The sequence below is a fragment of the Prunus avium genome, chromosome 2 (assembly GCF_965620075.1).
Source record: "Prunus avium chromosome 2, drPruAviu1.hap1.1, whole genome shotgun sequence".
In the NCBI taxonomy this organism is placed as follows: domain Eukaryota; kingdom Viridiplantae; phylum Streptophyta; class Magnoliopsida; order Rosales; family Rosaceae; genus Prunus; species Prunus avium.
In genome coordinates, this window is record NC_142285.1 from 12645812 (window position 1) to 12670132 (window position 24321).

At 34.5% G+C, this 24321-nt stretch overlaps 1 protein-coding gene, 1 long non-coding RNA gene and 1 pseudogene across 5 annotated transcripts; all 3 read left to right on the plus strand.

Moving 5' to 3' along the window:
• The first annotated feature begins 1982 nt into the window (after positions 1-1982).
• On the plus strand, positions 1983-10338 carry LOC110754417 (uncharacterized). 3 transcript variants are annotated; one of them, XM_021955474.2, is made up of 12 exons: positions 1983-2400; positions 3448-3707; positions 4693-4897; positions 5163-5253; positions 5389-5534; positions 6199-6442; positions 7255-7359; positions 7498-7680; positions 7999-8209; positions 8893-9385; positions 9821-9900; positions 10028-10338. In XM_021955474.2, exons 2-11 carry the CDS (start codon positions 3482-3484, stop codon positions 9891-9893), a joined length of 1977 nt encoding a protein of 658 aa, XP_021811166.1. In that variant the 5' UTR covers positions 1983-2400; positions 3448-3481; the 3' UTR covers positions 9894-9900; positions 10028-10338. The 3 variants fall into 3 exon arrangements, with proteins under 3 accessions (XP_021811166.1, XP_088104583.1, XP_088104584.1); XM_088248457.1 differs by lacking the exon at positions 1983-2400 and having other exon boundaries at positions 3377-3707; XM_088248458.1 differs by lacking the exons at positions 1983-2400; positions 3448-3707 and having other exon boundaries at positions 4854-4897; positions 5156-5253.
• Positions 10339-12061: 1723 nt separating this feature from the next.
• Positions 12062-12614, plus strand: LOC110754418 (SKP1-like protein 1A pseudogene; annotated as a pseudogene).
• Positions 12615-21720: 9106 nt separating this feature from the next.
• Positions 21721-24113, plus strand: LOC148296531 (uncharacterized). 2 transcript variants are annotated; one of them, XR_015833592.1, is made up of 2 exons: positions 21721-22739; positions 23220-24113. It is a non-coding gene; the product is annotated as an uncharacterized LOC148296531 (long non-coding RNA). The 2 variants fall into 2 exon arrangements; XR_015833593.1 differs by having other exon boundaries at positions 21721-22677.
• Positions 24114-24321: the final 208 nt, after the last annotated feature.

Consider the following 24321-nt stretch of genomic DNA (forward strand, 5'->3'; position numbering starts at 1 on the left):
ACCAGAAAAAGGCACCATGTAGTTGACATTCAATAGCAAAAGATATTTGGCAAGTATTGGGAAAGTTCTCACAAGTCTCAATTTACTCACATTTACAGAGAAGCCAACATGTTAGCTGATCTTTTAGCAAAAAAGGAACAATACTACAATCATTCATGTATTTGGTTTAGTAATTTTCCTTTAGATATTATTACTGGAGTGTGCTTTGACTTGTATGATTTTAAGATCCCTAGGGAATTTAACTTTTAAGGTACTTTTGTTATTAAAATAATAATAATAATAATAAAACTAGAAAAAGCCACATATGCAAAAGTCCAGCCTCACACACACAATCAATACGAAATATGAAACGAGGTAGCGCAATATTTTTGCCAACGAGGTCTAGTCCAATGGAAAATGGTATTGGTTTACATATCAGTGATCTCATATTCGAAACTCCATGATACCTTAATTGTGTGTGTGTGTATGAGAAAACTCTCTCCCCTTTCTAACTTTGACACCAAAAAAAAAAAAAAAAAAAAAGATAAAACATTTTTTAATGTAAGATGTAATACAGTATGCTTTTAGAAATTGATGGATTCATTTAGGCTTGTAAAAAAATTATGGATTTTGCATTTCAATCCTTTTTATGTGAAGCAAACACAGGAGTGAGGGTGGGCACGGTCCGGTTTTCTCCTCTTATTAAAACCAAAATCGGAACTTACACACAATTTGGTTTGGTTCGGTTTTAATAGAAAGTGTCTAGAAGAACAGAACTCTATCAAACCTATGCCATTCCGGTTCAGTTTAGCTCGATTTCTAGTTTGGAAAGATAAAAATATAAAGATGTGAAGAAGAGAGAAATATGATTTATAGAAAAATAGGCAGAAAAGAAAAATATGTACAATGGATAAAATAAGAGAGAAGGAGGTACAAGAATAAAGAGGAAGAGAAATAGAAAGAAATAGGTGGGAAAGAGAGAAAGACGAAATCGCAACAAGAATGGAAATGGTTAACCGAAAATAAAAAGATATTAGGCTAGAGTAATTATTTACTTTGGTATAAATTGGAACTAAGACATTTGGGTATTAATTGGGCTAAAATATCTAAATATTACTTGGAGTTACTAATGGTATTAGATATTAATTAAGCTTACTAATGATTTTGGATATAAATGAATAAGTAAACTTAACACATCCGGTCTGGTTTGATTTATACCCGTTTTTCAAGATAAGAATCAAGATGGGAGCCAATCCAAAGTGGGCCAGTTTGGTTTTTTGAGCCTAGGTTGACTTTTTTTGTCAACACGGTTTTTTTGGGGTTTTGTTTGACTCGATTCGGCTCGGTTTACTAGTTCATTAGTTCAAATGCCCACCCCTACACAGAAGTAATAATTAGAATGCAATGGAAAATGGTATTGACTCGCAAACTAGTTGTCTCAAGTTTGAATCCCCATGAGATCTTAGTAATGTGTGTGTGAAACCCTCACTCTTCTTGTAGTTTAAATTATCGTTTATATTTAAAAGAACACTAGAGTAATCTGTAACTAGAATTCAGCTCCTTATTTTAATAAACATGACATTAGTGTAATAAAATCTAGTGCCTTTAAATCTTTCAACAAAATTTCAGTTGGATCTTTTCAATATTTAATTTGACTTTTTTATTTTAACAAAAGCAACTTTTTCTATCATTTTGATCAAAATATCTTTCTAATTAAAGATGTAATTTTTAAGAAATTGATGGATTAATTTTAGGCTTATAAAAAAAGTTCTTTGCAAACAATTCAGATGAGAACACATGTTATTTTCAAATCAGAGTTAGTCAAAAAGTAAAGTTTACTAGAAAATTCATTACTCAATCATATAACAACATATGAATTGAGTAAATAAGGAGGAGTGATGTTAATAAAGCTAGATTCCCATTATGGTAGAAAATCTCTTTAATGTCGATCAGATTTTTATTCTAGATGTTGTTGTACTTTTGCTAAAGTCATGAGTAGGTCGGGGTGAGAAAGATGATGATCATACCAAAAGGAGCCACCATATGCAAAAGTCCGGCCAATACGAAACTTGAAACGAGGCATCTCAACATTCGCACGTCACTCTCACAAACACGTCACAACTGCACTAATCCAAAAACCCTCAACCACGTTCTTCAAAAGAAAGAAGAAAAAAGAAAAAAGGATCCAAAAACCCAAAAGGGGGAAAATAGAAACCGCCGGACTGTGTATACACACTCTTTCTCTCCCCCACTATACCCATTACCTGTTTCCTGCCTACAAAACCCATTGAGGGATCTCTCAAGACAGAACACATTTTCACTTCCTTTCAAGCTCTGCCCTTTTCATTTACCCTTTTTATCTTTTGAGTCGCATTCACTGATCCACAGCTAAAGCAGCCAATTTTCTTTCTGCTACTCTCTGTAAGTCTCTCTTTCTCTCTCTTCTCTCTCTCTCTCTCTCTCACACACACACAATGCTGTTCTTCTGTGAGAACATGGTCGATGTTGGATTGGGTTTCTGTTTTCTTCTGTTATTTTTCCGAGGAAGCTAGGAGCAGGACAATAATTTAACTGACTAGAAGGTATGGCAGTGAAAATGGCAGTTCGTGCCTTTTTGTTTGATTCAGAGAGACTAGCCTCTGCAGTGGTCCATTCTGACTGAACCCATGAACCCCTTATCCTCCTTTGTTGTAGGCTTCCATTCTTCTTTTATTTTTCTGAGAATTGACTAGAAGGTATGGCAGTGAAAATGGCATTTCGTGCCTTTTTGTTTGATTCAGAGAGACTAGCCTCTGTAGTGGTTCATTGTGACTGAACCCATGAACCCCTTATCCTCCTTTGTAGGCTTCCATTCTTCTTTTATTTTTCTGAGAACTGACTAGAAGGTATGGCAGTGCAAATGGCATTTCGTGCCTTTTTGTTTGAATTAGGGAGGCTAGCCTCTGTAGTGGTCCATTCTGACCGAACCCATAACCCCCTTATCCTCCTTTGTTTTTCTGAGATTTGAGAGAAGGTATGGCAGGACAACGATTTGACTGATTCTTTTTATTTGAAGTCTTGTTTTGTTTTGTTTTGTTTTTTTTCGTGTTTTTATGTGGGCTTGTTTGAATCTTTGTGCAATGTGAAATAAGTTGAAAATACATGGTGATAGAGTTCCACATGATCAAAAAGAGAATACAATAACTAAGCAGAACCAGGATTTAAAAATTTGTTCGTGGGGGGCCATTGAGCTTATTATATGAATTTCCTTGGTGATAATTGTTAGCTCTTAGTATATATTAATGGGTTTTACATAATCTGGGGGGCGCAGGACCCCCTCATGTGTCTAGCTGTAGTTCCTGAACAAGGACAATAAGCTTAAAATATTTCTATACTTCTCTTTTCTTGCATTTTCTCAGCGACCAAACAGAGAATGGCTAGAACAAATGATAAGCATTGTGTAATTTCTCTATTTTGTTGGTTTATCAGAGTAAAAGAGGAGCTTGGATCCGGACGAGTTAGAATGGCTTGGGTTTCATTACCAGTCGTGGGTATGTTGTTGGTTTGGTGGTGGGTGGGTTTCAGTGCAGTGAATGCAGATTACATCAAGTACAAAGATGCTAATCAACCAGTTGCTGCTCGAGTTGGAGACCTTCTTAGCAGAATGACGCTTGAAGAGAAAATTGGTCAGATGGTGCAGATTGATCGCAGCGTTGCCAATGTTGATACTATGAGAACTTACTTCATTGGTAATGTGTATATATATACATACATACATATATATACATATCAACTTAAGTTCTCCAATTTGTAGTGTCCGTGTAATTTATGAAATAAGTGCCTTTTGTCTGGCGTAGTCTTTCTCATATGTTATCATGCATTTGATTCCTGCTTTAGCTCCAAATCAAGCCATTATGTGACATATCAGTAACCATTTCATGGCACAACTGAATTGTGTTTCATCTTCTTGTGGGCTTATAGATGCCTTTACAGAGGAGTTGAGGTGTCAATATTAGTATTTTGTACTTGATCAGGAACTTTTCACTATCATATGTATAGATATACAAGCTATGATGGCACTGCAAAGGGCTTGTAGCTCAAGTGGTTAAGAGCATGTACCCCTACACTCAAGGTCCTAGGTTTGATTTCCCCCTCCCTCAATATCACTTGTATTAAAAAAAAGAAAAAGAGATATGATGGCACTAAAAGCCACACACTTCTTCTTTTTGTTGAATTTCTAGCTTTGTACAAAACCAAGGAAACAAAAGTGGAAAATATGACTTTGACTCTGAAAGGCGTAAGAGCCTGTCCTCATATGAGGTTGGGTCTTCTTTATGCAGTTAAGCAGGCTCTAGTTTTTTCTCCCTTATTCCTTTCATTTTCCTTCACATTCTTTGCTGCCTTGCTGGGGAGTAAGAGACTTTCTGTTATGATGTTGGGTTTTCTGCTTTAGTTTGTTGTGACTGATTCTTTTTATGGCCCATTCTTTGGTTCCATGTGCTCTCTCTCTCTCTCTCTCTCTCTCTCTCTCTCTCTCTCTCTCTCCCCTCTGCTCTTTTTATTGTTTAATTCTGTGATGACCTTAATTTAAGGAATGCATCAATTCAACCAGATAACATAAATCAAATCATTAGTCATGATTTACAGCAACCAGAATTGCAGAAAGAGAAATAACATTGAATGCAATGATATGATAAGACAAAATGGAGTGATGATATGTTTTGATTTGTGCAGGCAGTGTATTGAGTGGTGGTGGCAGTGCACCACTTCCAGAAGCTAGCGCTGAGGACTGGGTTAACATGATTAATGAATTTCAGAAGGGAGCTCTTGCTAGTCGTTTGGGCATTCCAATGATCTATGGTATCGATGCTGTGCATGGACACAACAATGTCTATAATGCTACAATATTTCCGCATAATGTTGGGCTTGGAGCTACCAGGCAAGTAAAAATTTCAGATTCTATTGCATCATATTTAAAACATGATAGTGCATTGTACAATTATTACACAAAGGATGAGATCTACTGCTTCACTGTCTTTTCAATGCAAAACTACTTAACTGTCTAACTTCAACAAGAGCCATTAGGGTCATACTCCAGCAAGCATTAAAATAACATACCACGCATGTCATAATCTCTTGAGATGATGGGCGTTTTATGTTTTATTAAATGTGTCTGCTTTCTATTTAATAATTCCAGTATACAGGGATCCTGAATTGGTACAAAGAATTGGTTCTGCAACTGCTCTTGAAGCCCGAGCTACGGGGATTCCTTATGTATTTGCTCCCTGCATTGCGGTAAACAATACGTTGCAAAAGAAATTATAAGTTTTCAACATTTTCTTCGTTTGTATGGATGATGATGTCATATGAGTGCTTTACTATTTTCTCGATTGGGTGACTTCTCTGCTTAACCTGGAACTTCCTATATAGGTCTGTAGAGATCCAAGATGGGGTCGGTGTTATGAAAGCTACAGTGAGGACCACAAAATTGTGCAAGAAATGACGGTGATTATTCCAGGTTTACAGGGAGATATTCCTGCAAATTCTCGGAAAGGAGTTCCATATGTTGGTGGAAAGTATGAATTTTATGTAAAATAAAATACTTTGAATCTTTTTTTTTTTTTTTTTTGTCTTTTCATTCTCTCTTTCACTTTCCTTCATTTGATCTTAGAAGACATACAGTCATTGTTGGCTAGTAGCTAGTATCGTCAGTGATGCTAATTTGCTTATTTTGTGACTTTAAGAAAGATAATCTGGTAAACGTAATATGTGTCGTGCATTAGTAGTTATAGATTCAATTTATCAAATGAATTCAGTGATTCCTTTTTCTTTCAAAATTTTTGGCTGGTAGTGAGTCCTGATAAATAAGCTATATATGTAATTTTTTATTATTTAAAACTATATGATAAGCTTAAACCAACACAACGATAAAGCTACCTTCCCTGATCTCATGGTTTGCCTCGCACAATATATCAGTAGTGTATCAAGGCATTGTTACTAAAACATTTCTCCTTATTTTTCTTGGACTTTTGTTAATTGGTGAAACTCTGTTTCAACTGCTGAAATTCTATACTTATCTGTATTCAGCCCAGTAGGAGGGAAGAGGAAACAAAAAAAGTTTGTCCTGGTTTTTTGAATGAATGTATGCATGTGCACAAACTCATATCTAAATGTTTATTACTACTAATATTTCAACGTTTCAGTCATTCCTGATGTATTTATTGTTTTATTATATTTTAGTAAAAAGGTTGCAGCTTGTGCAAAGCACTTTGTGGGTGATGGAGGGACAACCAGGGGCATTAATGAGAACAACACTGTGGTTGACCGGCACGAGTTGCTTCGCATCCACATGCCTGCCTATTCTGATTCAATCATCAAGGGTGTCGCAACAGTGATGATTTCCTACTCCAGTTGGAATGGGGAAAAGATGCATGCAAACCGCGACCTAGTTACTGGCTTCCTCAAGGGCACCCTTAAGTTTAAGGTTACAATTTCCTTTTCTTTTTCCTTTTATTTTTATTTTTATGTAGTATCCAAGGTTATTACAGTTTTTCTGGTAACTATCTACAATGCAAATAAGATGACATGCGCAGAAAGATTTCAATTTGAATTGTGTTATTATGTATGTACCAATATTTGATGTTAGCACATAACTAACTTGCTCAATGTTAACATTCTACCATGAGTTATGTGAAAGGTTTCTCTCAACATTATGTATTTACCACATGTTGAGTTTTAAAGCCTTCAGTCTTATCTGGTAGAAAAGTGTCTTTGCATATTGTAAAATTATCGGTAATTTTAATTGTGGGGTATTCCCTTCTGTGACATCTCAAACTCTTATTCGTGACTAGTTGACTGATCATAACTGTTTTTCCCTCAATCTATCTGCATTTGAGTGTTTCCTTTTTCAAATGCTTGTCGGTCTGATCTGTTTTTGTCATTTTTCTCAACATGCATATTTTCCACATGTTGCGTTTTAATGCCTTCAGTATGTCCAATTAAATTCAAATTACTTGCACATTAATGTGGTCAGGTTTTCTTGCATATTGCAAAGTAGTCTGCATGATTCTTTACTTACTTTCCAATGCTGCCACTTAGCGTCTGTTGATGGATTCATTGCATTTACATATTTTCTCAACTTAATTTTATTGCGTCTTTTGAACTTGTTTGTTGACTTCCGAACAATTTTACCATTACAAACTGTTGTCTTTGGCGACTGTATTGTACCCTTCCCTGTGTTCTGCAGTATTAACTATTTTATGCTAACAGCACATGGTGTTTTGGTTGAACATTCAGGGTTTTGTTATATCAGACTGGGAGGGTGTTGACAGGATTACCTCCCCACCACATGCAAACTACTCCTACTCCGTCCAAGCTTCAATTCTAGCTGGACTTGATATGGTTAGTGGCTTATTTTATAAACAAACATCTCATAGAAATGAAAGAAGATAAGTCTTTCCTACACTGTAATCAGTGCAACAATGAGAAACTGAAGTATATGATTATAAAACTCTGAACATGGTTATCTGTGATTTGAAGATCATGATCCCTTTCAAGTATATAGAGTTCATTGATGATCTCATCTCCCTGGTCAAAAACAATGTTGTCCCAATGGATCGAATTGATGATGCTGTGGGAAGGATTCTGCTAGTCAAGTTCACCATGGGTCTTTTTGAGAACCCTTTGGCTGATCTCAGCCTAGTCAATGAGCTTGGAAGCCAGGTCAGTTTATCAGAGATTATCAAATATCAGGATTTGCGACTTTCATATTGTGTGTGTGTTTTATTTATTTATTTACATATATTGGCTTGCTCTCTAGTTGGATAAAAATGGAGTGGAGATTATTATAAAATAAAAAATGACAGAGTGGTTCCTATTACAATTGTTTGTACGTTCAGTGGCCAGAAATTTCCTTCCAAGTTCCATGGTCTTTCCTTGTCAATTGTCAATGTTATTAAAAAGCTTAGTAAGTTTCATACTTTGTAATAACTACCCTGAATCAATGGGTTGCTTATTTATTTCTTATTTTAACTTTCCTAGGCTCATAGAGACTTGGCAAGGGAAGCAGTCAGAAAATCACTTGTGCTTCTGAAGAACGGAAAAAACGGAACCAATCCAAATCCAGTCATACCTCTTCCCAAGAAGGTGTCCAAAATCCTAGTTGCTGGCAGTCATGCTGATAATCTAGGTTACCAATGTGGTGGATGGACAATGGAATGGCAAGGATTCAGTGGCAACAACTATACAAGAGGTAGGGTCTTCTTTCATGGTTATATTTATTAATATTTAACTTTCTGTCTATATGCAGTACTTTTGTGTTCCACAATGAATGACAGAAATTGCTATATGAAAAATGGAGCATTGAGTACTTACTAAGAAGATTATAAGAGCATCCACAGTGGGGGGATGTATATGGGGGTGTATGTTAAATATACACCCCGAGTCACCGGAATGGTCTCCAATGGTGAGATGTAAATGGATGTAAATATACATCACCACCATGGGGATGTAAAATAAAATGTATATTTACATCCATTTTTACATCCCTTGCAGGCGGGACCCACCCGAGAAAAGAGAAGAAAAATGAAGAAAAGTCAACATAAAAGGCTGGGACCCACGGCTACACCCCCGAATTTACACCCCCCACTGGAGCAAAAAACATATTTACACCCCCCGGAGGTGTAAAGGGGATGTAAAAGTGGCTTTACACCCCCGAATTTACACCCCCCCACTGTGGATGCTCTAAGCTACTAAAGTAAAATGTTATTTCAATTTCCTGAACTTCTCTTCGAATATTATCTTGTGCAATGAGATTTAGTCTAAAGTTCTTTAGAATATGTGCAAATACCCTTCAAGCACATTTTTCTTTAAGAATTTTGAATTCCAGGAAACTACTTTAGCAATAACAGTGACGAAAGTATTTTTCATGAGTAGGAACCACAATCCTCAGTGCCATAAAATCAACAGTTGATTCGAGCACAGAAATTATCTACCGTGAGAATCCTGATGGAAATTTTGTCAAGTCCAACAACTTTGCATACGCCATTGTTGTTGTTGGCGAGCACCCTTATGCTGAGACTTCAGGAGACAGCATGAACCTAACGATGGCAGAACCTGGCCCAAGTGTCATCAGCAATGTGTGTGAAAGTGTCAAGTGCATTGTTATCGTAATTTCTGGCAGACCTATTGTAATTGAACCATATATTTCCTCAATTGATGCCCTGGTGGCAGCATGGTTGCCAGGCACTGAAGGCCAAGGTATTACCGATGTCCTTTTTGGGGATCATGGGTTCAGTGGAAAGCTTTCAAGAACATGGTTCAGAACTGTAGATCAACTCCCAATGAATTTTGGGGATCCACACTATGATCCACTTTTCCCTTTAGGTTTTGGAATTGAAACTGAGTCAATCAAGGAGCTTGTAACAAGGTAATTTTTCATTTATATCATGACCTCATCTATATAATCTTGTTACCCTCTTTTTTCTTTTCACTACTGTTTGATGCATTTCTTCCATCATGGTGTTTGCTTTCAGTCCATCTTGCTCTTTCTTGCATTTGAATGAAACCTGGACCATGGGAAACTTTAATGACAAATTTAGGCCATTAACTTTCAATTATATTTCTGATTAACTTTATCTTTTGCAATTTTCACGTTGGTTTGTGATCAGTCTCTAATGAGCTCGTACGTTAAAACTTCACTGATAAAGAAAAGGAAATGAAATTTGTATGAGGCACTTGTGGCTTTAGGTTCATTCTTCATTACCACCTATGTTTTATAGCATTTATGCACGCCAGTTTAAATGAAATGAAAATACTTTGGTTGGCTGTAATGATACTCATTACAGTTTGATAATGTCTGTAGGTCGACGTCAGCTGGTGTCATTGGAAGGCCATGCGTACTTATCCTTGTGCTTGCTCTAATTCTCAGCTTATAGTTTAGAGGTATAGTTTTACCTGAACAATAATTGGGTTCTCTTTTTTCACAACTGCATAATTCTCTGCTGCACCTTAGCATTTGTGTATGCATTTTCTTTTGCTCATAAGCTGTTTGTTGGCTCTTATATTTCAGGAAGGATTTTAGTATTTCAGGAAGGTTTTTAGTATTTTTCCACAGCATTGGATTTGGTAGAATGAGCGCAGCCAAAGTACTAGATATTATTAACCTCTGGTGCGTTGACAGCAGCAATTGCCTCATGTTCATGTTCTTGTCAGTACTCTCAGTTGCTTATATTATGCCCCCCAAATCATTCAATGTCGAGCCATTGCCGTCGGATTCACAATCTGCCTTGCAAAAGATTTATTTTGATTGTAATGACCTGCAAAGTAATTTATCTTTGCTCGCATAATTTCATGGAGAATAAATCACATACTACTTTGGAATGGGGCTTCTGATCAGCGAATTCATTGTTATTGACTCAACTCAAACTCCATGACTAAAGTATTAATTTGAGAATGTTAAGGTTATGGACATTGCTGATCATATATGCTAAATATGAAGAATCAGGTTTAGTCCTCATACTTTATATTGAGCCTTTATGCTCAAGTCCTCCTCTGAAAGGTACAGATTTCTCATTTGAATAGGGGCTGCCGCTAGCATTACACATAAGGAATCACTAGCCTGGCCCCTTGGGACAGTGTGCCAATTGGTTTTCTGTTTTTCATTTTTTTTTTAATTTTAGAATTAAGAAAGATAAAATAGGTAGTTGTGTTCCAAAAAAATGGATTCGGATCCTCTACTTTGATTTTCCCTACCGTGATCTGCTTGACCTCAAAAATTCGCATGCCACATCATTTAGATATCATTTAACGGCTTAAAATTAAAACCGCATATGCAAAGAAAAAAGGCTTAAATTAGGAAATAATTATTCTGTACTTAATTGGGGATTGCTTCACCAAATCAAGTTCTTTCTTCCCCAAATCAACTTCTTTGTCGTTAGAAGATGGGGCTTTTTCTACTAACTTCTTTTTCTTTTTGATAGTTAAGGTTGAGATTCCATATCCCAATCCAGAAAAAAGTATTACTAAAAAACAAAAGAGATTGAGCCGATTGATCATTTGTCAAATATGTTTCAGAAATTGATCAATAAAACTACAACCAAGAACTTAAAATTCAAAGATGTACAACTTCTACACATCCTCGTGTAATAATTGGTTCCATGGCAATGACCAAGTCACGATTAGTTTTCCTTTTGCTGCTTCTTTCATAAAATATATAACCTTGTTTTGGAAGCAATATCAATATGCAATAATAATTTATTATGCAGAGCTCGAAATTAATAATGGGGATACCTCTGCATAATAATGTGTATTTTTTGGTTATATTTAATATGTATGTCTTATAAAGTTTATTGAAAATTAGTCAATGAAAAAAAGAAAAAAGAAAAGATCATTACAGTTTAAGCTAGAAAAACTAAATATGTAATGTGTATTTGTCTTATAAAGTTTATTGAAAATTAGTCAATGGAATTAAAAAAAGATCATTAGAGTTGAAGCTAAAAAATTTAGCTAGCCCACCCATCGAAAAATTCCTAGTTCCGCCATTGTATCATCATTTAATTAATACTTTCAATTCTCATATTTGCATTAACCAATGACATTTTCTCACCTTAAAATCCTTAGTCAACTAGAAATCATATCAACTAGGAGTGGGTTGTTGATGTGGTTCACATTCCTTATTTATCCTACCCCGTTTCTTCTTTCTCAAGGAATGAAGCCGTGTGTTCGAATATCATGCAGTCCTATTGTCAATAAGTTTATTTGATTTAAATAACAAAAATATGTTTATTTGATTACCATGCACTCCTACCAAAATCTTGCCCAATTAATATGATTGCATAAAATCAGGCTGCTTGAAAAAAGATATACGACAGTAGATAGCAAAAAGAAAGAGAGGATAAATAAACCCATAAGAAAAACAGAATTGTCCCTTTCCTTTTCCTAATGGGAGAAAATTTCTGATACGGACAAGGTAAAAGAAACAATTTCTCTCCTTTTCCTACACGGACAAGGTTGCTAGTGGTAGGCTATAAAATCACCCCAAGTCTTTCAATCTTTGCAACTGAAACCACTCAACCCTCCACTTTTCAAAGCCAGATAAAAAACTCTCCCGAGTTCTCAAAGACTAATTACTTACTATTAAAAAGAGCAAAACAATGGCCTTTGACGAGAAGAAGAAGATAACCCTAAAGAGCTCCGATGATGAGATCTTCGAGGTGGAGGAGGCTGTGGCTGTGCAGTCGCAGACCATCAAGCACATGGTGGAGGACAACTGCGCCAACAACGCAATACCTCTGCCAAACGTTACCAGCAGCACCCTAGCGAAGGTGATCGAGTACTGCAAGAAGCACCATGAAGAAGAGTACTGCAAGAAGTACCATGAAGAAGAGGCTGCTGCCAATGGTGAGAACAGAGAGGAGATTCTGAAGAACTGGGACGCTAAGTTCATGAAGGTGGACCAAAGTATTCTGTTTGCCCTAATCTTGGCTGCAAACTATCTCAACATTAAGAGCTTGCTGGATTTGACCTGCCAGGTTGCGGCAGACATGATCAAGGGAAAGACACCGGAAGAGATCCGTAAGACCTTCAACATCATGAATGATTTCACTCCTGAGGAAGAAGAAGAGATCCGTAAGGAGAACCAATGGGCATTTGAGTGATATATTGGAATTAATGTTATATGTCATATAGTTAGAGAGTCCTTATGGATATTGCTTCTACTTTAATTCAATTGGTTTTTGTTTTTGCTTAGGTAAGTGCTTAGGTCTAACCAAAGATTTTTGCAAATCTCGCTTTTGTCAAATATGAAAAGAGTTTGTTAGTTTAAAAGAATACAAATAAAACTTTAATGATACAAGAGTTTATGTCTCCCTTATTGTTTGTTGATTAGAAGCTTCTTTATTATGGATAAATTTTCAACAATTTACATCTCTTGGAAATTAATCATATTATTATTACACTTTACAAACTGGACTCACGAAATAATTCTCATTCATATATAAAATTTAATAAATCTTAAAGAGCAATATTCGTTTTGGTAATTGAATTCGAAAAATGAATGTTGTAGTCACTTAACTTCGCATTCGTTAGCATCGTTGGTCCTACCATCATAATCTCTATTACATTTTCTGTCAATTATTGGAGCAAAATGGTCAATTTATTAGGTAATTTTTACTTCTGACCAATGGTCCATACATATACTGATCCATCGATTTACATTATAGTCCTCAAAAACTCGAATATTCACTCTGATAGTTTACTACAATTCCTCTCGTACCAACGGTCCCACCATTATCACAGACAGAGACAGAGAGAGAGAGAGAGAGAGAGAGAGAGAGTTTGTTCTTGGATGAAATTCGATGCATGTGAGCATAAATATAGTGAAATTCGATGCCGAGCTACCCAAACACCCCTCCTTGAAACCCCGACCCCAAAAGAGATATAAATGTGGTGGAAATCAAACATAAAAAGGAAAATTAAGTGACAGTTGACTACTGGATTAGATTCATTTGAACACAAACTTAAAAGGAGAGAAAATATGATGAAGAATTAAAATAAAGGATCCAAAAAGTTCACTGTTTGTACATTAAGGAGCAAAAATGATCAAAAAGTAATTGAGAGGATGCAAATCCTTAGTAATTTAACGATCAAAATGCGAATCGGGCACAAATTTGGAGACTATTCTCAAAACCCTTAGTAATTAAGTATTAAATTTCTAATAAGTTTATCCGCTATACTGAGACATTTTCAAGCAAATTTATTTCTCACAAGTTTACCCGCGCTAGATTTTATTTGAAAATTTTATAAACTTAAGCCTTGCTTTTTTATTTTTCCAAGTTGGAATAATACATTCTCTCTCTCTCTCTGAGTATTAACAAGTTGAGCTATTCTTGTGTCGAATGATAAATTTCAAGATTACTCAGATACTCAAAGAAAAACAAGAATAATAATTTTTTTTTAATGCATATAGAACTTGTTGATTTAATAGATGCATCATGCATGTGAATGTGATAATGGATTGGCACGTAGATTATTTCATTTGAAAATGTTAAGTGCTATTATTGCTCCTTTTTGTCATTTCATTACAGGACATTACTACAAAAAACACTTTGCGCGACGAATGATTTTTGGTCGCGCAAAGGAAAATTTCGTCGCGCAAACTTTGCGCAACGAAATTTTGGTCGCGCAAAACTCGTAAAGAAAGGGTTTGCGCAACGGCGAAAATTCTTCGTCGCACAAAGCCACTTTGCGCGACGAAGGATAACAACTTGCGCGACGAATCATGACGACTTTGCGCGACGAAAATAACAACTTTGCGCGACGGACAATAACAACTTTGTGAGAGGAATATTAATTACTTTACGCGACGAATATTATCTACTTTGCGCGACGAAAGCTAATGTCACGCAAATATACTTTCCGCGACGAATGTTAACGTCGCTCAAAGGTTTGCGCGACGAAATATTCATTTTTTTTATTTTTTGAAAATTTTAAACTAAAATAAACTAATTTAATAGTTTGCGTGACGAAATATTTTGTCGCGCAAGGTTTTTGACATTTTTTATTATTATTACTCTTATATCAATTTCATTATATTAATTTTTTAAATTTTATTTATTTGTATGATTTTATTTTTCTTAATTACTTTAATTTAAATTGACATATTCAAAATAAAATTACATAAGAAAAATAGTGGTCAAATTATCCAATATACATAATATTCAAAATGTACACTTAAATTAACAAAGTACAATAATAAAATCTACAAGCATCTTATATCAAATCCTCAACTTTAGCCTCAACAATTCCCTACAAAAAAAAAAAAAAAATATTGTCAAATAACAAAACAATAACATAAAATAATGACAAATAATTGGCATAAACTCAAAACTAACTCCAAAAACACATATTAATGAAAAAAAAATTAAAATTTAACGATCCAACCGTCAAACTTGTTTGTTTATACTTCGAGATCATATACGCCAAAAATCGAAAAAAATAAACATTCAGAGATCAAGTAATAGGACAAAACTTTTCGACGGTTATAAACAAAAAATCACGATTTAACGGTTATTTCAATTTCGATTTTGATGATTTTTTACAGCTACATTCCTTGACCCTATATGAATACAATGAACCAATTCGATCGTCAATTTAAAATATATATTTTCTAACAAAAACCCAATCCGAACTACAATAATATATTTTTCTAGCAAAATAATTTTTTTATTTTTTTTATTTTTGTATAGACTTTACGAGACGAAGATTATTATTTCGTCGCGTAAAGTCATCCAAATTTTTTTTAATTTGTTTATAAAAATTTTAGTGAAGACTTTGCGAGACGAAGATTATTATTTCGTCGCGCAAAGGCATCCAAAAATTTTTAAAAATAATTTTTTATTTATTTATTTTTGTAAATACTTTGCGAGACTAATCATTATTCGTCGCGCAAAACTCTGTGCACCGAACTCTAGTATTCGTCGCGCAAAGTTTTGTCGCGCAAAGTGACTTTGTGCGACGATTTATTTTTCGTTGCGCAAAATTGAGTCGCGTAAGACTTTGAGCGACGATGATTAATATTTGTCGCGCAAAGTGACTTTGCGCGAAGAATTTTGTTTCGTCACGCAAAGAATGGTCGCGCAAGGGGTTTTTTTTAGTAGTGGGAATAGCGGATGTAGGGTTGGCAATCCAAGTCCTGTTTCATAGCAAAAGAGAATTATGGTTTGCGATGCTTTTCTCTGACTTGTTATGAGCTTGTCTATGATATTGATCCGGCAGATTGTCTTAAGGGTTCATTTATTAAATATGTTAGTTGAAAATATTACTTGTAAAGTAAGTTCATATATAAGCCAATGGGGTCCAGCCCAATGGAAAATGGCTTGCAGACCAAAGATCTCATGTTCGAACTTCCATGACATTTTAGTTGTGTGTATATATGAGAAACCCCCCTCCCCTATAATTTAGACTATCACTTGTACTAAAATAAAAGTAAGCTCATATGAAGCCATCAATTTCTCCTCATCTGGAAAAAGAAAGAAGAACAACAGGTTTGATAAAAGTCAGACTTAATTTTCCAGTCTTCTCTTGCATTTAGTGGAATTTATACAACTGAGGTTGGCATTAGGGCTCATGTTTTAATGATTGGGAGCTTACTAAATGAGACAACAAGTGACTATCTTCTTTAACGTATTTAATAATTATATTAATTAATACGCTACCATAATCAGGATGCTATAATATTATGAATTTTCAGTAAGAAAAAAGCAAACTTTTTGTATATTATCCTGATATAAATGAAATGTGTTGTTGCTATTTCAATATTAAGATGGAAGTTTTGACGCCAATATACTATTATAGTGGAAAAGTATGTTTGGCCTAAGATTAATGGTCTTAGGTTTGAGATCTTTAGACATCAGTGTTTGTGAGTAAATCCTCCCTCCGTCTTCCTACCTTTCGACCGAAAAAAGAAAGAAAAAGGAAGTACTAACTTTTAGTTTTAATTTTGGTTAGTGGATTTCTAATTTAAAAGATGTGCTATGTTTATTCCTATATTTTGTTTGCTGGTAAAAGAATTAGTAAAACATGTCACATAATTAATCAAAATTCACACTGATTTTACTGAGTAGTGGGGTACATTGTGAAACAGAAAGTTGGCATTGATAAACAGTAACTGAATGTAACTCGGTGGAGTTTCTTATTTATTTTCCAACTATTGCTTGGTTACAGTAATTGAAATTGTATAAATCTTACATTTGATTGTAGTTTGTCAAACAAACTGTAACAGTTTTAGCATGGAATTAGTTCTTTTTTTGTTATATTGAAGGAAAGAAAACCCCACTGCGGTTCGATCCTGGGTGCCATAGAGGGGAGGGGGAATCCGCCACCACTGTGATGGGAACCCATTGACAGCATGGAATTAGTTTTGAACTAACCTTAGTCCAAAACCATCTTATTTATTTTAGTAAATTGAGCTTAGACCCATAAAATTCATTTTAAATCACCTACAACCCTTTCCTTTAGTTTTCTATTTAAAATACCCAATTTTTTCAAATAATACCCGATGACTAGGATCCAACTAAGCAAGTTACCTAATATAACTAAAAATCTGATTTATTGTATTTTTCGGATTCCAAAACTACCCATATTTATGACTTAATGTGTTATTGGGGGTGTAATTAATGACATGTTGAATTTGGAAAGATCACCAAATGGTTGTAATGGATGTAGGAATTAATTTGGAAACTTATTTGAAATTAAATATTAAATTCAACATTAACGTATTAGTAATGTATTTTACCACTAGTAATCTATTTTTGAATTAATGTTGTTTTCCTTTTATGAATTATGACTAGTAATCTATTTAACATATTAGTAATGTATTTTACGACTAGTAATCTATTTTTGAATTAATGTTGTTTTCCTTTTATGAATTACAACTAGTAATCTATTTAACGTATTAGTAATTTAAATTCAATGTTGAATTTAGAAATTAATGTTGTTTTCCTTTTATGAATTATACGACTAGTAATCCATTTTATTATAGTTTTATGAATAATAGTGTACATTTTAATTATGTTGAAAAATAATTTGATAATCTATTTATTGTTTGTTTTTTGAAAAACATTTTTTTTAAATGAACCTATTTTTTCTCTAAATAATGTACTCTTTTTTTCTCTAAATAAAGCACCTATTACTTGTTTTATGAAAAATAATTTGATCATCTTTTTATTGTTTGTTTTATGATAACAATATTGTTTTTTAAAAATGAACCTATTTTTTCTCTCCAAATAATGTATCTATTTTTTTTTTCTCTAATAATGTACCTAGTAAAACAATTTACCTAGTATATAGAACCTATTTTTTCGCTAAATTTTGTATCTATTTTTTTCTCTAAATAATGTACCTTTTTTTTTCTCTAAATAATGTACCTTTTTTTTTTTCTCTAATAATGTATACCTAGTAAAACAATTTACCTAGTATATAATGAACTTATTTTTTTTCTTCTAAATAATGTACCTATTTTTAATTTATAAAAAATGTGCATAAATTTCAATTATACAACGCAACTACCTAGTAAAACAATTTACCTAGTATAATGTACCTATTTTTAATTTATAAAAAAATGTGTATAAATTTCAATTATACAACGCACCTATTTTCTATAAATTATTGTGTATCTATTTTTAATTTATGAAAAATGTACGGAAATATCAATTACAAAGTAACTGACCTATTTTTTTTAAAAAAATTTGGTAAATAATATACCTATATATTTATATTTATATTTTTCATATGTACATTATTAGACATGTAATTTACATATATATATATATTTTTGGTTTGCAATTTTAGGGGGCGATATGTTAGAGGGAATGGCAACCAAAAGAAATGGGGTGATTGATATGCTATTAATAGGGAGTTTTAATTACAATTGTAGCAGTTAATGAAATGCTTGGAATTAATTATAAATAAAATATGAAATATGATGGCAATGATGTAAAAACATAGGAATACTACAACCTCTTATATCTTATTGGTCATTTAAGTTTGAAATTGGGTTTTACACATAGATTTATAGAATGATGGATATATGTCTAGGAAATAGAAATTGTAGGGACCTATATTGGACAAGCCCTTCTTATTCGCAGATGGAAAGCCAGCCAAACAAGAAACAACCAAGTCATTTGGTGAGAAAGGGTAGGGAAAAATATGTGAGGATTATGATAGGTAAAGAGTTCATGTACTATCCTGGCTCAAAATTTGCCCAAGAAGTCGGGGGTTTTTGTAGGCCTTCATGTATTACGCTGGAAATATTTACATGGAGAAAATTCGAGGGGAATGTTTTGCCACAATATTATTATTTGGCAACAATTAACAGAGGGAAAATGTAATCAAAGGAACAAGCTCGAGTCTCTAAAATTCTCTCGCTGCCTATTTCTTTTTTTGGTTTAAGTCTAAACTCTTTATTATCTTGTACTAATTTATTTTTTTGTCAGTATCTTACTAATTATAAGAATCTACTGAAGTAAGACTAGAAATATCAACTCAACAAATAAACCCACTTGCAAATTCACCTTCATCAAAGGATATACGACAATAAATAGCAAAGAAGGAGGAATACAAAAAAAAACAAACCTTTCTTTCCTTTTTGTTAGAGGCCATCAGTCAACTTTCCTTTTCCTAACAGGAGAATATTACTTATACGGACAAGGTTGCTAGCAGTAGACTATAAAATCACCCCAAGTTTCTCAACCTTTGCAACTCAAATCACTCAACCCTCCACCTTCCAAAGCCAGATAAAAAAAAAAAACTCTCCCAAGTTCTCAGACTAATTAGTTAATATTGGAAAGAGCAACAATGGCCTCTGACAAGAAGAAGACGATAATCCTAAAGAGCTCCGACGACGAGAGCTCTGAGGTGGAGGAGACTGTGGCCATGCAGTTTCAAACCATCAAGCACATGGTGGAGGATGAATGTGCCGACAACGCGATACCTCTACCAAACGTTGCTAAAATATTAATATGGTTTGAATACTTTAGGTTAGTTTTTATTATTCTCCATAAGGAGGTATATATAAGAGTTTACATGAGTTCTTTACAAGAAAGTAGATACAGTAATCAGTTAGATAGTATCTCCTAATTATACAATGATCTGATAACTATATAAAATAGGAAAGTAAATCCCTTAATTAATCGAGGAAATAAATCTCCTTGATTAATTAGGAGACTCACGTCAACACTCCTCCCACTATGCCAAATTTCACTTTTAGAAACACTACATAGGCATCGGTAAAACTAAAAATCGTTGCTATTAGTACATTAGGCATCAATTTTGTAAATAAAGATGCTAAACAAATACAAAGACATTAGTACGAATATTTGGTTTTTTATGACGATGCCTTTGATTCCATTTTTAGCATCATCACTCATAATCATAGATGCCTAGGGTTTTTTTTGTTTAAAACGCTTGTTTTGATTCTTGGGTTTGTTGCTTAGGATTATCATCGTTCACTAATAATGAACAACCTAAGAGACTGTTTTCTCCTTTTGGAGATGTGACAGAGGGTATTTCTACTTTTCTTATTAATTTGCTCCAATTATTTATTTATTTTCTTCTGTAATTTGTGGAAATTATTGACTGGTTTTCACCTTTGTGATGATTTTCTCTATCCAAAACCACACTCTGCAGCAATGGCAAAAGACCCAGTTCGAGTTCTTGTCACTGGTGCTGCTGGTATGGTCATTCTTTCAAAATTTACTTCCTTTTCAGTATTATTTTCACTGTTTGGTTGGCTTGAATGAAAATGTGGATGAAGAGAAGAATTTCAAGTTTTTTTGTTGTTGTTATGAGATCAATAAAATTGTTGTTATGTTGAGATGAATTCTTCAACAAGCATGGATTTGAGATTGTCATTTTTATTAATTTTTTGTGTTCCTTGGTTTAGGAGGAGACCAAACAGAGGGTTTGGTTATGTTCTTTGGAATAATTTGATATGTTCTGTATTTCTAAGTATCTTGTGGACTTTGTTTTGGCATCTGATTGCCTTGTTCTGGAAGTGCCCTGTAGACTCTTTGTTTCAATCATGGTACTCTTACACCTATATAAAAACATAGGATTGGATTGTCTTGATTTTAACAGGAATTGTTTGTTGCATCTTTCTGTTTTTGAGAAAATGGAGAATATTGTTGTTTTTTAGAAAATCTTGGTTGTTCTGTTCACTATTGCCTTCTTTTGGAAGCTTATAAAATACATGTGGAGCTTCTTGAGCATGGAGAAGGAGCCTGTGACTGTATTGGTTACTGGTGCTGCAGGCATGCTCAAATCAATCCTTTTATTTCTTCCCCATCCCCCCTTGTTTTAAAATAAAAAAATTTAAAAATTACAACTTCATTTTCTTATAACGGTTCGATTCAAAATTCAGATGCCATGTATTGTCATTGCCACAAAACCATCTTGGAATATTTCCTGAATTTTTAAGCTCATGATATCCAATTTTATGATTTGAAATATTGGGCTAAGTATCTGAGTATTAGTCTGTCAACATAAACTTGGATCCGTTTCTGCAAGAAAAGCTAAAGAGAATTGTCCCTCCCTCCCTCCCTCCACTTGAGCTCCCAATTCCAATTAAAGTTAGTGCTGTGGACGACAATCCTCGTAACTTCACTCACTCTCACATATATTATTCTCTAAAATTATTGGCTTCATTTCTCATCCTGTCACTGCCAGGAATATTTTTTTATGCCTGTTTGTACCCTCCGTTTTCAGTTTTAACTCTATTGTTTATTTCATTCTTGTCTCTATATCTTCCAAGTTCCACACACAAACAAAATTGGCATAGAGAGAAAATTTCGAATCTTCCACTTTTTCTTTTAATTAATGGGTGGTTTTGTAAATCTGTCATCATTTAGCCAAATCCATCAATAATTAATTCTGACTAGCTATGTCACATAAACTTTACACTTATAATTTAGTCCTGAAAAGTTTGCAACCACATCTTTTAACACCTTTTAGACTTTTAATACTGCATCTGCAAGAGAGTTTGATCGGTTCATAATTGTATATCATTTTGTACCCTTCTAGCTTATGATTTGGTTATGTTATTGAGTTAAACTTGTGCTTTTGATCCATTTTCTGTTTTGATAAGTCCATAATTTCATACACTTGCTTGCCTTCTTTACTTAGTGATTTTGCTTAGTTTCTCTTTATTTTGAGTCACTTACCTCTATTTGTGTGTTTTGTAGGTTAAGATAGCAAGAGATCACATTTGATGCAATCCATGCATGTTAAGGGCTGATTGGCAAAGAGCAAGAGCTTAAAGACAAAACCAAAGTTGGGCCACACTTCTTGTCAGTCCAGTTTCGTAAGTCACCTTGCAGGTCTCATTTCAGAAATCTGCACAACTCGGATGAGGAGACATTCTTCATAGAAGTTGTTCAATTGGGTGTCTAGTATAACATATCCAAAATTCAGCCCAATTGAACATATGTGGAGTCCTTAGCCCGTCCAACACTGAACCATGCTCAGGAGGATTTGCAGCTGCCAGCTTTGAGCCTTGTCTCCTCCTTTAAGCCATGTGCCTCACCCATGCTGCAACTGACTTTGGATCCAACATAATGAGTGAAGTGGGGAGGCATTCCAGCTATGAAATTCTAAAGGAGCAAGTTGGTACATGCTGGAGCTATTATAGAGAAAGCATGTGCATGCATGTAAAGCAAAGAAATGAAATGAAGTCAATTCCAGTCTCTGTTCGGCTGCCAACTTGCAAGGCCCAAAACGCACACTTCTACTGCTCCGATGGGAATACTTTCTTCATAGAAGTTGTTCCAATGGGTGTCTAGTATAACATATCCAAATTTGAGCACCATTGGATACGTTTTGAAACCTCTGGCCTTCCTACACCAAGACTGGTTCAGAAAACTCGTTTTTCAGCAACCAAAAGGCAACCACATGGGTTGGCAACCAAAAGGCAACCACATGGGTTGGCAGCAAAGGCAGCCACAACTGATCACCTTTGAACCCATGTGAAGATGCTTGAGGTGCAGCAAAAGATGAAGGATGGTGTGGGAGTTCATCATGATGTTCCTCCCTCTTAGCCCTATAAATAGAGAAGCCTTCAAGCTTCAAAACACACCCCAAGGGGGGGAGCTCTAAAACACTTCTCTAGAGCTCCCTTCCCTTCTCTCCCTCAAATTCTCTTAGTTTCCTTTCTAGTTTTCAATTGTTGTAATGAAATATTTGTGCTGAAATTCTCCTTAAGTTTTTCAAGTTCTACTTTACTTTTATTTGTAATGTACATTCTTTCTTAAGTATTCAAGTTTAATTAGTTTCCAAGTTTCAATTATGATTTTTGTTCTTATTCATTATGCTTATAAGTTAATATGCTAGTTTGAATGATTGATCACCATTTAGGCTTGCATGTTAGCTATCTTGGTTTGAATTAAGAGTAGACACCATGCTTTAATTCGAATTGAACTATGAATAGGAAGAGTATGTATGGACATTCGACAACAGGGATTAGATACATGCTTGGTTGTTTAAATTGTTCTTCTATGCTTAATGGGTTCCTAATGCTTAGTTTTAGGTTAGACAACAAATGATCAAATTAGGGAATTAGGAACACAAGGTTATGACCAAACACCATGGCTTAATCATACTTTAGCTAGAATCAATCCGTTAATCTAATTGAACTTGGGAACTTATTTGCTTGAGTTATTTCATTCTTTCTTGTTTTATTTATTTTCATTTTTCATTTCTATTTTGTGTAGGGGAAACAAATTGGATCATTCAATCACCAATCCTCGTGGGATCGACCTCACACTTACATATGCTATACTACCAAACGGCTCGTGCACTTGCGAGTATCACAAGTTGAGGATGCAGTTGAAACCATTTTGGTGCAGCTGAATCGAAGCAACAGAGTTCATTGGTTACTTACTTCACTTACGGGACTTTGTTGTTGCAGATAGGGAAGAACTAAAAAATTCTAGCTTACTATGCATCAACTTGACAAACATGCATCAGAGAATTAAGCGTTTAATTACTATAATCTTTTGAGAATGCATAGAGTTGAAGTTGATGGGTGGCTTTTGCTGGTTTAATGATATATTGATATTGAAATGAAACAGACTAAACTCATGTAAGCATAATCATGCGACTTGTAGAATGCTTGAGATGAGAGTACATGTATTTTGAAGCTGCAATCCAACTTGTACACTTTCTACACAAGACTTCTAAAGTGCCCTGCTGGTCCCAAGCTCAAAATCAACTGCTATGTTGCCTAGATTGTTCAATATCACATGCGCATTTTCACATACTTTTCAGTGCACTGAATGAGAGGAAGCAACTGGTCAACTTTGAAAGGCATTCATGGCTGCTTTTTTTTGTTTTTTCTTTGCATCCTTTGCAAGTTTACTTCTAGCAGAAAAGTTTCTTATATCTATTCTAGCAGAAAAGTGTTTTCTTTGCATCCTTTGAAACCTTTGTTTGAATTAGTCTATTACTATGATATGCTTAGTAAGTTATAATGTGGTCCCTCCCTCCCCTGACTCAATTAAGCATGTATTTGTTTTTTGTTTTTTGTCTTGTTGCCATATCTGCTGTTCCATGTGGATTTATTAGTCTAGACAAAGAAAAGCACAAAAGAAAATGGTTGATTAACAGGGCATTGTTGCATTTATAGTAGTAATGGTGATCTCTTCATTTTGTCATTTATTCTCTGTTTGGATGTGGTCTCCAAATCCAAGCTAAGTCAAGTGGTCTCCAAGTCCATACTTCAGAAAAATGAAGGCATGAGGCACTACCACGGTTGGATGATCTTCAATTTTGGATATGTTATAAACAAAACGATTTCGAGCAAATTCCGTGAAG

Coding starts and splice junctions, on each gene's coding strand:
- LOC110754417 (XM_088248457.1), top strand. CDS start 3,392: ATGGCTAGAACAAATGATAAGCATTGTGTAATTTCTCTATTTTGTTGG. Junction 5,535..6,198: donor GTTCCATATGTTGGTGGAAA/GTATGAATTTTA, acceptor ATTATATTTTAG/TAAAAAGGTTGCAGCTTGTG. Junction 7,681..7,998: donor TCAATGAGCTTGGAAGCCAG/GTCAGTTTATCA, acceptor TAACTTTCCTAG/GCTCATAGAGACTTGGCAAG.